Raw genomic sequence first — 15328 nt, forward strand, 5'->3', positions numbered from 1 at the left:
ATACTCAAATATAAGGTGATAAATGTCTCCTTAATTTGCACAACAGTTTTCAATTGCCCTTATGGGAGACCACCTTGAAGGAGCGAGTAAAAGGCTTAGTCATGGTTTCTATTTTTCTATTTGAATCAATACATTCTAGTTAAATGGACAATTAATAGGTCACTTCCAAAATAGTAGTGTATCAGTTGTGGTTAATAAACAATCCCCACAATTGATAATGGGTCCTATGTATTCAGCAAGTCCTGTATACACTCAGCTCATCCACTAAATCCCTTTTCAGGTAGACAGGGTTATATGGGAAGATGAGCTAGAATGAGTCCATAAAAGTCAGTTTCATTCACTGCTTTATTTTTCAGTCAAGTGCTTTAAATGGTGTCCAGAAATTCACTCGGAATGTGAGACAGGAGAAAAGACTGGCACATAGAGCCTTGCTTTATGACCATACAAAAGGGCAACTGACCCTTGCCCAAGCCTTTTCCATGTGAAATGGTTCCTAAAGTTCATCTGCACAGTGAAAAATCGTGGTGAGGTCGCGTGTGGATGAGTCAAGTGAAAGTGGCGATTGGTCACGGGTCTGTCGCCCATTGTGGCTGGGTCCCAGCCATGTAAAATGCTCTGTGGGAAAGTACCAGCCCCCTAAAGAGGTACTCAGAAGCTTGCAGCTCATTAAACAGCCAGCATTTGCTGCCTCACTTGCCAGGAATCATTCTGTTGAGCAACTGCCCTCCTGAAACATTCATAAAACACATGCAGAGAGGCAGCAGCAATCTGAATTCAACCAGGGTAGAGCTCTGATTTTAGCCTGACTCAACTCCTACTTCACATTTCCTCTGACAGAGTTGTTAACCTGAATGAACACTTTCTCTTGGGCGGCTGAAATAAATGCACTCCTCTACTGAACTGCTTTATCATAAACTAAAATTCTCTGCCTACAGATTCTTATCTGACCTAGAAATCTCAAGACCAAGGTGAATTTTCTTTGCTTTTAGTGAGACATTTTTTCTTTACATGTGCAAGTGTGTATGTGTGCACATGTGCTCTGCAAGTTTTTGAAAGTTGTCATTCTCACTCTACCTCTGGACACTGCTAAAGTTTTGTAATGATTGAAGAAAAGTTCTCTTGCAAATATTTCCTGTGATGTTTGTTGGTTTTCTTCAAGATTACAAAGAAGAGATATTTATCTCTTTTTACAATCGACAATTTAAAATTTTTTTCTATGGACAACTAATGACTTTCTGTGTCACATTTTAAGTTGACTGGAAATTTTACACAGCATAATTTCTTAGCCTTCCTTTTTTTCTTCTTTAAATGGGTATTGCTACACATTTCAGAAAGAGCCAAACTGGTCCTTCTAAGATCTTTTATAGCAAATGAAAAACAAGTCACTTTCCTTGGTGTGTCAGCCCTGGGTTTCAATGCCATTAGAAATCGTTCACAATTGCTCAGTGTGCTGAGGTTTGATAAATCTCTGGAAACTTCCTGAATAGGATCGCTGTGATTTTTAGTGAGGAATTAGCTCCTTGCCATTGCATTACCAATTAGTTTTCCAGAGCACATTAAATCCTGCTGCTTTGGTTTACAGAATAACTGAGGCATTGCTGATGAAGCATAAAAACTTACTTGGAAAAGCAGTGGGGGATGCAGGGCGCCGACAGGACCCACCACAGCATGCCGAGTAGAATGGCGGGGCACTCAGGAAAAAAGGTTTGGAAGGTGCTGCAGAGAAAGCAATGATCTTATTGATTAGCCGTTTCTTTTAGACAATATTCAAAGTTCCAGTTTCGCAAAAGTCATTGAGTTAAAGCACTTCATTTTCTGAGCCTTCACTTAGTTGTCATTTTTGCTGAAATAAAAGTCATTTAAAAGTAGCCTTTATCTGTCAAAGAACTTGCCAAACAGTTTCATCAAGATTTTAAAAATGTGGTGGAAAGACTCAAATTATCGTAACTAAATGTAATAGTTCATTTTCTGGGTAGTCATAACTATAAGTAGTAAATATCAAATATTCCTTTATTCAAAATATCCTAGAGCAACACTATCCGAGAGAACTGTCTGTGATGATGGAAACATCTTATATCTGCACTATCCAGTATGGTATCTACTTGCCGCAGATAGCTACTGAGCACTTAAAATGTAGCTAGTTTGACTGGGTAACTGAATTCTTCATTTAAATCGTTTTAGACTTAAATAGACTCATGTGGCTAGGGTACGGTATCAAATTGAAAAGCACGGTTCTATATCTAACACCAAGAAACAATTTCAATGTTAAATGCTGATGTTTAATTTTTTAAAGAGATTATAGATTACTCTACTATTTAATTTCAGAAGGTTCCTTGAAATACATAATTAATTGGATTCCAAAATTTATAAGAGTTAATATACTGAACAATTCCCTTTAAAAATTGTTTTTTTTTCTGATCACATTTACACGTATAAAAGTATTTGAAGAGTAATAACATTTTATCACAAGAGAAATCTAGTTAATCTGAAAGCACTTACGTTTACAGTATAAGGAGTTGCCCTATAATTCCGTTCTGCTCATTTCGTTAAACTATGCCATTCCTAACATTTTCAATACACACACACAGGCTAATTATCATTACTCTGGTAAATAAAAAAATGTTTAAACTCTGTTCCTCAGTAGATGAAAAATAGCTATAAAGGATGTCATAGAATATTAATAGCTCTTTTTTATTGAGCATTTACTATATGCCAGCTTTTGGTTAAATACCATAAATACACCATATCCTTTAGTATAATGAGGTTAATACAATATAAATATGGGTGAAATTTCCTGTAGGTGGGCAACTTCCTTTTGCCAAGGCATACCCAGGAAAGTACCTGGCACATTCTAAATGTCAATAAATTTTCAATGAATAAATGATCTGCAAATCTAAGAAACAGAAAACTTCTGATCTTCTTAGGTAAAGAATGAGAATCTGGAAGTTAACCCCTTCTCTGCTCCCCTGACTTATTCTGAAATACAGTATCTTTGGTAACAGATGACCTTGAAATCTAGAGCATGACTTTATTACTCTCCCTTCAAAGTCAATGGCAACTCTTTTCTTAATTACATACAGTGAAAATTATTTTGATACACATACATACCTTTTTTTAAGAACACAGTAATTTCAGGCTCATATTTTAACCAATTGATGAGCATGTGTTTATATTCACCAATGCCTTTGAAAAATGTATCAATATGTGTATTTCCCAATAAGAATTTTATAGTCTCAGGGTCCTTAATGCCCTCAAAATGCTACCTAATCATAAATGCAGGTTTTTTCCTCTAATATAATGAAAAATGGTCAATATTAGTATTTTTATTTTTTAAATCTGGATTTTCCAATAATATTTTCTGTTCTGAAAATATGACGACTAAGCAAAGTATGAAAAAAAGTCCCATTTTGGTATTCAAAATGTCAATAAAACTTTTTAAAATTTCATTGCTATAAGTTGTTCTAATGTTGATAATAAGAATTAAAACCCTCACAAAAATGATAAGTCATTTCATTTGAACTTAACATCCTAAGTTATATTTGAATAATATTATTGAGGCAGAGTTACATTTTCCACTATTTTTATGGATATATGAAGTACTCTGAAAAATGAAAATATATTTCTATATACAGAGGTTGCATCATTATGTTTATTCTCAAGCATTTCTGTTAGCTAATTTATTTCATCCCCAAAATAAACACTCCATAGATAACTAAGTTATGGCTATTATGCTATTAGGCATTTTTAAGTTGAGATCAAAGAAAAAGACTCAGCAATGTTGCATGCATACATACAATTAAACATTTATCTTGATAGTTGGGAACATGCACAAAAAAATATTTTTGCTCAATATAAAGTGTAAAAAATAAGTATGCTACTATCAAAATAATGATACAGAAGATGTACAAGTTACAAATTTTACTATTCTAGCGAACATGTTTCTCAGTCTAACCCTATGGCCCTAAAACTAGAAAAAAATAAATGGTAAAAAATGGATGGTTTATTTGAGACAACTGATCAATTAAATTCATTTGTGATAAATGAGGTTCTAAGATCTACATTGTAGTGTTAAATTTAGCCAGAAAAAGAGCTGTAATTGAACAGCTTGTTATATTGCTGTCTATTATCCTATCTTAATATAGTAAAGCTATAATTAAAATGACATGCTATCTACAGTAACAACTCTAGCAGCTAAAGAACTACATGTGACATGACCAGGCTTAAAGTTCTTTCGCATAGAATTTCTTCACCATTTTAAATCACCTCTCTAACATACATATATTTACACAGATTAGTCAATTCCTGATTTCTATACATAAATATACCTTGTTTAAGCTGGTTTATGTGGAAATTGCTGTGAAATTCCAATTAAGTGCACCATTTTTTTTTTACTTGCTCTGACTTTGACATAACTGCTAATCCAGCTGAATATGTGATTGCAGGCATGTTGAATGGCGTTAGGAAATAACCATTTAAAACAATTCAATGAATTGAAAAATATAGAATTTAAAATATTTGTAAACCACATACTTTTTAAAGCAATGAGCAAAAAAGGAAACTGAAGTGTGATAAAAACCAAGTGACAAGTTAACAAATGTGTTAAAACTTTTGTTAAGTCATTAAGAACTACTTTGAAGATGCTCTGAAAAGGGCAGAAAACAAGGCGATTTCATCCCAAATGATATGCATTTCAAAGTCCATCAATGCACTCTAGATGCAGTGACTTTATCATTTATCATGTTAGGAACAATTCACTGTAGGCTTACTGAACAATAATTACGATAATGATATTTAAGGAACATCTACTATATGCCAGGCTTTGGACCAGCTATAAATTTAACACGTGCTATCTCATTTATTTATTAACATTCAACCTCAAATGGGCATGATAATAATGATGACTGCTTTTAGTAATTTTTTTTTTTAAAAAGGACAATGGAAACATCAATGTTTCATCGTAATTGTTATTAGCCATGACCGATAAGGATTTCATGCACAGAAATGGTCAGTTATTCAAAAAGAGCTGGAGCCCAGAAAATGGATACATTTTCAAGCTTTCCAGAAAAACAAATAGGTTTTCCTATGGAAAAAATACACACTGTCAGTTTCCACAGCATGTTAGGTTTTCTTGGTACAACATTTCAGAACACTCCAAATTTTGTATCCTGCCAACAAATCTAACTTCCAGTTTCTGTGTGAAATTGTTACAAGTTATAAACACATGACTTAAAATTTTGGAACTAAACTGACTGAATCCAAATGACTAAAATCACTTATTCGCAGAATACTTCATAAACTTTTCATTGCTTAATAAAATGTTCTGACCTTTCTGAAAACACAATCAAAACTTCTATTAATTATTTTGAATGTTTAATTAAGATGTGAACTTAGAGACAACTTAATGATGAACTGGCCTAATGTTTTTTTTAAACTTAACCAACTAGATGGCTCTGTGATATAAGTATCCCATAGCCAAAGATGGTTACAAGCCTGGCTACAGAGAAGTTATTTTCAAAATTCTGTTCTCTAGAAAGCAAGCAATAAATTTTGTAATTGTTTTTGTTATTTTCATTCTTCTTTCTTGATGAACAACGGGTATCTAAATGGGGCGAAACGCCAATCTTTTTATTGTCAATGCAAACTGACTTGAGCTGACATTTCAAAGAAAGAATACTAAAGAACACTAATAAAACCTTCAAATAAATTTCAGGAGCCCACTGCGATGTTACGCTGTTTAGGCAGACATTTAAGAAAGATGAGAAACGAGAAAAGGTTCCAAGATGTCTTATTAAGGCACCAAAGGGTCAAAAATACCTCAAGGAAAGAATCCCAGAGAATTAAATAATTTCAAAAGGATGGTTTTACTGACCCCCTTCAAGTTCTGGGTACATAGACACTGGAAATAAAGCTATCTAAACTTCTGCCCTGAAAATAATACGCAACTGAACAGACTATCTGGAGTAGAATGAGACCAAAAATGAGACTGTGATAAATGGCAACCATCTGTTTTGAGTAGTAAGACTTAAGAAATATCAATTATCTAATGATGTATTATTTATTTTATCACACAACCTAAAAATAATTCATTTATTTGCTCCACATGCAAACTTGCCTTCAATCGCAAGGGAAAGCAAGTTAAGTAAATTCATCTTTTACCTTTCTGCTTATCAGAAATCAGTGTGTTTTGTGTTTGGTTGTTTGTTTTGTTTTTTTGGTTTGTTTTTTGCCTCAAGTATTTCAGAAAAACAAAGGTCATGTGCTGGCACAGCTCATGAGAAGATGCATCATGTGCAATGTCTACTCTTTTGATTCTTTCAATTCTGTGCAAATAATATGTACTGCATATCTATTGAATGCCACATAAGGCACTGTGTGTTGGGACTAAAAGGATGAAAATGGATAGTTTCCATTCCTGGAAGGGTTTCTATTTTTTAATGTTCTTTAACATACATATTTTGAATCTGCTGGTCAAAGAAATGAAATTTACATTTCTCTGTACTCCCAATTTAAGGTTGTTCTGTCGAATATGAGGCATTGCCCAAGAAAGAGATGAGATCTGAAAAAATTCATTCTACGTGTTTCCCTAATGAGTGCTTCTTAACCTTAACACACATTAGAATTACTCAGAGTGCTTTTCAAAGATACAAATGCCTGGGCCTGACACTAAATGGATTAAATTAGGCTGGCTAGGAGTAGATCCCCTAGCATAATATTTTTTCAAAAGCTGCACAGGTGATTACAATGTATAGCCAGGATGAGACCACCAAAAGGAACACAAAACAATGCCTGACATGCAGTCTTTACTCCTATCATATAATTTGAGATCAACTCTAAAACAAACAAACAAAAAAACAACACATAAAAAGAAGCAGCTTGGTCTAAACTTCTGCTGAAATACAGAAGCAAGTAAAAAGGAAAGAATATTGTTAGAAAGGCTTTGTCAAAGGCTTGAAGCGGGAAAGACATCTAAATCTGGACCTTGAGTTGGATGGTATTTGGAATGGTAAAAGAAGAGAAAGTAGGCATTCTAGGAAGGAAGGGTGGCATGAACAAAAGGAAAGAGGGCAAGGGTGGTGGTGACACTTGGGGCAGGTTAAGGAGACCACTCTGACTGCTGGGACAAGGCCAAGGGAGTGAACATTAAGCAATGTGGTTGGAGGAGCTAAATGTAGCTGAATAAATGAAGGTTTTGAAGGACAAATATTTTTATTTGACCTGATTGTCAAGTGGGATAATTAAGGCTTTCCTAAGTAGATTGGTGATATGACCAAAGCTATATTTTGGATAATTTCACCTGGCAGTAGTGGATGAGATGAGGTGGAATAAGGGATGGGGGCAGTAATGGAAGGATCCTATTGCAGTAATAATATGCTGTGGCAATAGGTAATGATAATCATTTATTTGGACACTCCCACTAGCATCTTCTCCTATATCCTTACAATACTAACAGGTGGGCAGGCACCGGCTTCTCCTCAAACTAGAGCCCTAATTCATTATAATAACCAAAGGAAGTCACTATCTCTGCTGCCTCCCCTTCAGAGTCTCCATTAGACAACTCTGAAAAAAATGAGCTAAATCTGAGGAACAATCTTGCTCCTTTTTTGGTAAAGCTGATGTCACAGAAGAGAATAATGTAACAGAATAGTACCTGTAGTTCTCGAAACTTTAAAAGCCTTAATAAAGGCTCCATGAGCTCCCAGTTATATCACTCCATGTAATTAATTCCTGCATTGGTCTATGCCAGCAGGAGACAGACCTGGTAGGAATTGTGTCTGAAGATGGTTATCCTGATTTCACCTGGTGGCAGATTTTAAATGGCTGCAAATTATTTGGTACTCCTCCCACTGAAAGGTGTGGTCTATTTCGCATTCTCTTATACTTGAGGTGGTCTTGCTGCCTTGCTTGACCAAGGAATATAAAAGAAATGACATTCTGGAACTTCTAAGGCTAGGTGATAAGAAGCCTTGAGTTACTTTCTGGGTTTCTTGGAATGTTTGCTCTTAGAAGGGAGCTTTCAGAAGCCAGGCATCATGCTATAAGAAGCTCAAAACCCTTAGAAAGTCCAATTGAGGATGCTGGAACAGCTCTTGTCGAGCACCCAGTCAGCAGGCAGCATCACTGTCAGCCAAGTGAGTAGCCATCTTAAATATCGAACCCAGTTGAGCTTTCAGATAACTGTAGCCCCAGCTGACATCTAACTGCAATGAGATTCCAAGTGAGAATCACCCTGTTGAGCCCAACTCACAAAAATGAAAGAGAAAATAAAAAATTGTTCCTTTAAGACTCAATATTTTGAGATGGTTTCTTATACAACAATACCTCTTTTACCAATATTTTACTTATGGTAAGATGATGGAAAGGAGTTTCACATTTTCCCTGTATGTTATAAATGGACTTTTGAGATATGTGTTTGAAAGTCAAATGCTGATCCTAACATCTGTTCTCATTTTGAAATGAGGAAATGGAGGGTCAAGGAGATTACTTAAGTTATTTAGGATGATATAATTAGTAATATTAAAGATCTTAGACTTGAATCTAGGTTTTAAAATTATAGTAGCACTGCTAAATCCAGCTTAGAAAACTATACAATATTTTGAAATTTACCCAATTTGCAATTTATGCTTTGGAAAAAATGTTTGCAAACTTTTATCATAAGTGTCAGAAAGTAAATACATTAGGCTTTGCAGGTCATATGATTAATTTGTAGTGTGAAAGCACCTATAGGAAATATGTAAGCAAACAGGAGTGACTCTGTTCCCACTTTAAAGAATCAGATTGTCTTTTGGTTTCGGACCTAATATAACTTTAGAATTGATTCAACACACTTAAACTCAATCCAGCCCTAGGTTAGTCTATTAAAAAACTTGCCAGCAGTAATTATTTTTATTCTCTTTTAACGTACATAAATCTTCTCTAAGGATAGCGTACTAACTCTTTCACACATTGCAAGAAGCATTAGAGATTTAAAGTTTTAAAGAACAAGAAATTTTGAGTCCTCTCAAGAGGACTGGTAGAAATATATAAACTATTCTATCTCTCAGTCACTTCGAATTAATACAATTAATGTTATGGCACGGTGCCTGAATATATGTAAGAAAAGTGAAAAACCTAGTTTATCTTTGGAATATTTATAAATAAGAAGGCAATTAAATATTCAACAATATATAGAAAAAGACTTGAAAATTTTTTCTTTCCTTTTCCTTGATGCTTTGGTTCTGAAACAAAAGTCAAAACTTAAGAGGGTTTTTGATCTTTGACTTCAGAGAGAATTTTAGTGCCTTAAGTTTACTGTTCACAAAACTCACAAAAAAAAAAGTGCCCCTGAAATATTCCTAATAGCTGGTTGACAAAATGAACACTATTAAAAATGAAATCAGTACTGTAACTTTGTATAAAGTGATGAACACAGCATTGCCAAATCAAGTATTGACTGGAGGCTAAAAAGAATGAAAAGGAGAGATTTCATTAAAAGTGGAAACATTACTGAAAGTAAAATAAAATGTTTTGGAATAAAATATACAAGGATCTGGTAAGCATAATATACACTAAGGCAAATATCCAATTTTTTACTAAAAGAGTGTAAAACAAAGCATGATCTAATGAAGTCTTAAATAGGGATTCTAACAAGCATTCCTAGATAAAAATCATAGTTTCTTTTTACAATTTGCCTTTTTATTTCTGACAAATTCCAGGAGTACTTAAATGAAAACTTAAAGTTAACGGATTTAAACATTGTGTACCTTCACATGTAAAAAAAAAAAATCACTGTATTTAAGAAACTTTTAGAGCCTCCGTTAACCTAAGATTAAGTGGACAAACACTGTATTAAGATCTACAAATTAAATCCCCTTAAAAGACATAATAAGATGAATTCTAAAGGTATGGACAGTATCAATAGAAATAGGGTGGTGGAAAGTAGGTTGAGTGAGGAGTTAATGAAGTATTTACAATCCCCTCACCTTAACATAAGGACGTTTGTTTAAATATTATAAAGATAACATTTTAGTTCTGTAAAAACTTTCATAGCAAAGAATCTCAAAGTATTCTATAAACACATCTATTACCTATGTTGCTCCTTCACTTACTGCCAAGTTGCTGCCATTTCTACCATTATTCAGCAACAAAACCAACCATATGTCTTCTTAGAGCAAAAAGAGACTTTTTCTGGTGGGCACAAGAAGGTAGGAGGTGGCACAAAGAGAAATACAATAGAGTCTAATGCACAGTCAGGTTCTAATCTGAGCCACATTTATGGCCAACAAACATCGATAAAATCACTGTTGACAATCCTTTTAAATTGCCCACCCAATATGGCATCTTTTGGCTTCCTGCATGTCGCCCTGAAGTCTCCGAGTCCTATGTTTATTTCTGCATAAATTGAATGCAATTTCTCGGCATTCAAACCATTGTGCCTCTTAAAATAACCTTCAGATTCCTAAAGTGAATAAGAGTCAAGGAGAAACTTCTAAAATGTTCCTACATGTCTGCTGGATTTACTCCTGTTTTATTGTTAAACCTCAATAACTTCAATACATGTTAACAGAATGAGATTCCTTATTGTTAAAGCAAAGTAGAGAAGCGTATGTTAGGGGCTGAGAGAGGGCTCAGTGCTAAAGTCAGAAGCAAATTAAATGCACATTAATTGCTACGCTGTTGTAGTTCCAACTCAGACATTATTTTGTAAGGAATGGCTTATTTATTCAGTACCAGAAGTAAAGGGACTGTCTATTAGCCTTATTGATTCTCTTCACTGCAAGAGCTTCTCCTTTAACCTGAAGGAGTTTATTAATTTATAGACCATATGACAATTTGTTCAAAGCAGATTCTTGATGAACTATATAAAAGCTACTAATATATTAATATAAATCTAAAGATTTGTTGAGCAGATTATAAAAAATATTCAGATAAAGTAAAAATATGATGAGGTAGTATCTAAAAATTCCAGCAAAGGATGGTTGGGGTGATGGCCTGAGCAAAGATGGGACCCATTCGATGGCCCAACCAACGAATGGGTCCCATCCATTATCCTCTTCTGGATTCTCATTCTCTTTGTGCTGGTTCTGGGTCAGCATCATCAACAGTCAAGATTCTGTGATTTTTGATTTGTCAATACAAATCTAGAGCATAGTGTTAGTAAAAATAGAGGACAAACTCTGGCTTAATAAATCAGATCATAGAGTCTTCATCTGAACTGGAATCCTCACTTGGAGCACAGATCCATTTTTTCCTCCCTCCTCCACATGCCTAAAATGTAAGGGAAGTTATTTTATTTTACACTTTCAGTGTATCTCAGTGAAAGTGGAAAAAACTACCAATTGGAACACAAAACATAAATTTAAGACAGTTAAGGAATAATCGGTAAACAGTAACTAGGACTGAGAGGTGGAAAAGAAAACTAGATTGCACATTCAGTAATAATGGTAAGAAACCATCCTAACGGTGCCAGGAAAAAATACTATGGTTCCATTTCTGTATTATACAGTACAACTTACTCGACAAAATTGCTTTAAAATAAAAGACAGTTCAATTCACCCATCCAGAATAAACATTTGCTTTCTAATCCTTTTATAGGCAGCACAAGGAGCAGATTTAATAATCAATAAATTATATTCAGGAAATTATCTCTATGTCAACCATTGTCTAAAATGTTTAAAATAACAAATGTTATTTAAAAGCAGGGGTATTTGTTCTACTTATTTTGAAGGTAATTGGTGGCATAACCAAAAGTAATTTAAATTTTTCAACTTTTTACATTTTAAGACCCTCTTTACATATGAAAACATAAATATTTTAATCTAGTACAGTATTTGCCAAATAATGACATTTACAAACCTCTGGGGAAGGATGGCTGATGTTTAGGATTTACTTACAAAACCTCCTGGTTTCCATCAATAAACAATAACAGGACTTTATTTACTTATTTTTTTCAGATACAACCCCTGGAGTTGAACCTTCTTACTACCTACTATTGCACTAAATGGTCCGTCCCTCTCAAGCCTTGAGGAATGTCCTTTGAGTTTTAAAGGAAAGTTTTAAAACTATTCTACATGAAGAACTTGGCAACATGTAGCTATGGACTGTTCCTTTTCTTACACTACATATTCAAATGTTTGCCAGTTTTCAGGGGCAAAGCACTGACAGCTATACTTTCATCCATGACCTGTAAATAAATCTGTGTTACTGTTTAACTGTCACCACTTTTCAGATACATAATGAAATAAAGAAATGGAAAGGTCAATTTCTTTTATAGGCTCAGATACAACATCACAATCTGATTTATTATTGTGATGCATGTAATTGGTTATCCCATTATCTCTCATTAGTTTCTCATATTTGATGAAAGACTAATTTAAGGAATATGAAGATGTAGGGCAATTTTTTTTCTCTTTCACAAGTTCACAGATGTTTAAACTATTTCAGACAAAAACAAAACTAGGAAGTGAAATAATCATTATAGAAAAAATTGTTCTATTATGAGTATTAAAGCAACTAACAATTTAAAAAATGCTTGGTAAACCATAAAGCAGTACAGAAGATGCCCCCGCTGGGGCAGAGACAGTCATCTTATTTGTTCACTGATTATCCCAATGGCCTAGTGCAGAGCCTGACACATGCGGGACAGTCGGTAAGCATTTGCTGAATGAATGAAATATATGGTACAATTAATAGCGGGTAACAAAAATAATGAAGCAGAAATGCATCCCCTAGTTAAACGGTGCTGTATTTCACCAATGCACTTAAAAAGAGTTCTGCGGTTTTCTTATTCGTTTATACTGGAGCACTCAACAAATAAAGGTTGCAAAAAAGTGGGTACTCAATACACTGAAATAATTAAAAATCCCATTTTGTCATCCACTCCTCAGTTAGTGTCTAAAGGATCAGAACTGGTTGTTCACTGCCATTTCAGAAATATCGTTATCTTTCTGCAAACAGTAGCTTTTCTATCTCCTTTATACTCTCTACAGAATATAATCACTATTTCATCCCCATCTAATTTTCAGGTGATAGCTAACATTTTCAGCACTCATTATAACTTCATAATTCTACACAGTATAAAAAGATTCCTATAACATTTGGTAAGGCAAGAATCAGTCATTTAAATAAAATTGAGCAATGTTCATAAAACGACATTCTTTGTCAAAATATGAAAATAATATAAACACTGACTTTAAGCATATGATTGTGGGCACAAACTCACAGGGCTTTAATTTTCTTAAGATATTTTTCTAGTTTCAAAAACTAAATGCACTCTTTACAAGAATGACTTTTTGAAATAAAAGGTCATTTATTCCAATAAAAATTAACATAGGAGAACATTAAATCTTCAATGAAGACTGGTCAAAACATTAGGAAAAAATATATGCTTAAATTTCATTAGAATGCTTAAAAGGGAAATATAAATTCCTATACTCTTAATTATTCCAAAAAAATCATTTTCACATTTTGACACTTTAATAAGTGAACAAGAATGAACATGTTCTTGAAAAAAAATTTTTTTAAAAGTAGTTAGGAAACCTTTACCCAATAATTTATCCAATAATTGCGACATTTTGAATGAAATGATTAGGTATCCGAAATTATGTTTCAAAGTTATTGAAATATCTGCATTTTAGTTTATTTAAATTTAATCTGTAAAGTCGACAAAGGTTAAAATTAAGTAAATTTCCATTGATGAGTAGCCAATCATGATCAGGAGCGATATAAGAATCCTTAAAAAATAACTTCTATGAGCACAATGCCAAACCACTAAAAGTTATTCAAATCACTAAATTTTCTTGAAAATGTTATTTTTATGCGACAACATTAATTATTTACTAATACTTCCTATGTGAAGTGGCTTTATATGTTTCTAATTTTCCTACTTCTTCGAAAAGAACAGAGCGGCCCAAATTTCCAAGGCATATACACTTTGCCTTAACTATATTTGTTCCTCTCTCAGGCTGCAAAAAGGCTTCCTAGAATTTAGGTTTTACACTATGTGAATGAGACCGGTGGTCATATAATTATACTTGTTCCATTCTGTTAGTAGCAATTGCAAACTGAAAGACGAGGACAGATTCTAAACATGTTAAATTCTATAAAGCCATTAGCAATAAATTTGATCCGGCAGTTTACTGGGACAATGGAATTTGCTGAAAAAGCGTCTATTAGTCATTGTGGACAAACCCACCGGGATTGAAAGAATGAGTTAAGATCGTCTAAGGACGCAGATAAAAAATTTAATCCAACTGGATCTCAGTTTCTGAGTCTCTAAGAGCCTTTTCTCCTTTTCACTGACGATTTCGGTTGCCCCTCCATAACCTGTAGCTAATATTTGACTAAACTGTCCGCATCAGCTTCCCACGCACATCACTTAGGTTTTATGTGTGAATTAAAACAAACCCAAACTGCCTTTCTTTTGGTAAAGTCCTATTTATTGACGAATTTCCTACTCCAGGTGCCAATTCAGCTGTTTTAGCTCAGCACGAAAAAAAAGCCGGCCTCGATTTCCTTGCGCTTTAGTGATAGATTCAAAATGTGAGAGTGGAGAAAGCCAAAACTTTGCCCAACTCTCCTTCCAAAGATCTTTGAGAGCGTTCTTGAAGGGCCCCGACCGTTGCAACAGTTTAAGAGGCAAAAGCCTCCAAAGCGGACAGCGCGAAGCTCCTCTTGCCAAGAACTTTCCCGGGAGTCGACGGCGCGCGGCCTCCGGGACAGAAACGCTGAATTTAGGAAATCCCATAAATTGGTCCAGCGAGCCCAGAGGTGGAGAGACTGGGGCTGCCCTTTCGGGCTAACAAGGTGACTTCGGGGTATCTCTAGAAAGGCCTGAAAATGAAGGTGTAGCCCTACCACTTGTTGAAAGGGGACAGAGAAGAATCTGGTGGTATGGGATGCGGGCGGAGATCCATTAGTGGTGGTACCCTCCTTACCCCCGAAGTGGCACCTCCACTAAAACTCAAGACGTTCTAGGAAGGTTCCAGGCCAGAGCGGATTCCTGCGCACTGGAGCCGCAGCGCTCTCCGCGAAGTGCGCATCGCCAGCGCGCCCAGACTCCGGGCCAGGAGGCGCGGGGCGCGACTGGGGAGGGGAGAGCGGGCTCACCTGGGGCTGAAGGCTGGAAGGTACAGTCTCGGTCTGCCGTAGGGCGGCCCGGCAGCCTTGCGTCATCCGCTGAGGGGCTGAGCACTTGAAAAGCCCACCTCGTGCCGTAGGGCGCCCCGCCGGGACTGGCTTGCTCGGCCGCAGGGCACAGCTTCAGGGGAACGGGGTTGGCAGGCAAGGGCCGGAGCTGCGCGCCTGCGGCGGCGGTGGCTAAAGCGGCTGCCGGACCGTGGGGCGGGGGCGG

At 35.5% G+C, this 15328-nt stretch overlaps 1 protein-coding gene across 1 annotated transcript in view; it reads right to left on the minus strand.

Annotated features, from left to right (window-relative positions):
• Positions 1–15328, minus strand: part of DBX2 (developing brain homeobox 2) — a 53012-nt gene that overhangs the window by 24875 nt on the left and 12809 nt on the right. Inside the window, exons 3-4 of the mRNA XM_011368333.1 lie at positions 15085–15324; positions 1621–1716 (exon numbers count right to left, since the gene is read on the minus strand). Coding sequence (XP_011366635.1) covers positions 1621–1716; positions 15085–15324 — 336 coding nt within the window. The remainder of the gene's footprint in view (positions 1–1620; positions 1717–15084; positions 15325–15328) is intronic.

The sequence above is a fragment of the Pteropus vampyrus genome, unplaced genomic scaffold (genome assembly GCF_000151845.1).
Source record: "Pteropus vampyrus isolate Shadow unplaced genomic scaffold, Pvam_2.0 Scaffold140, whole genome shotgun sequence".
NCBI lineage: Eukaryota > Metazoa > Chordata > Mammalia > Chiroptera > Pteropodidae > Pteropus > Pteropus vampyrus.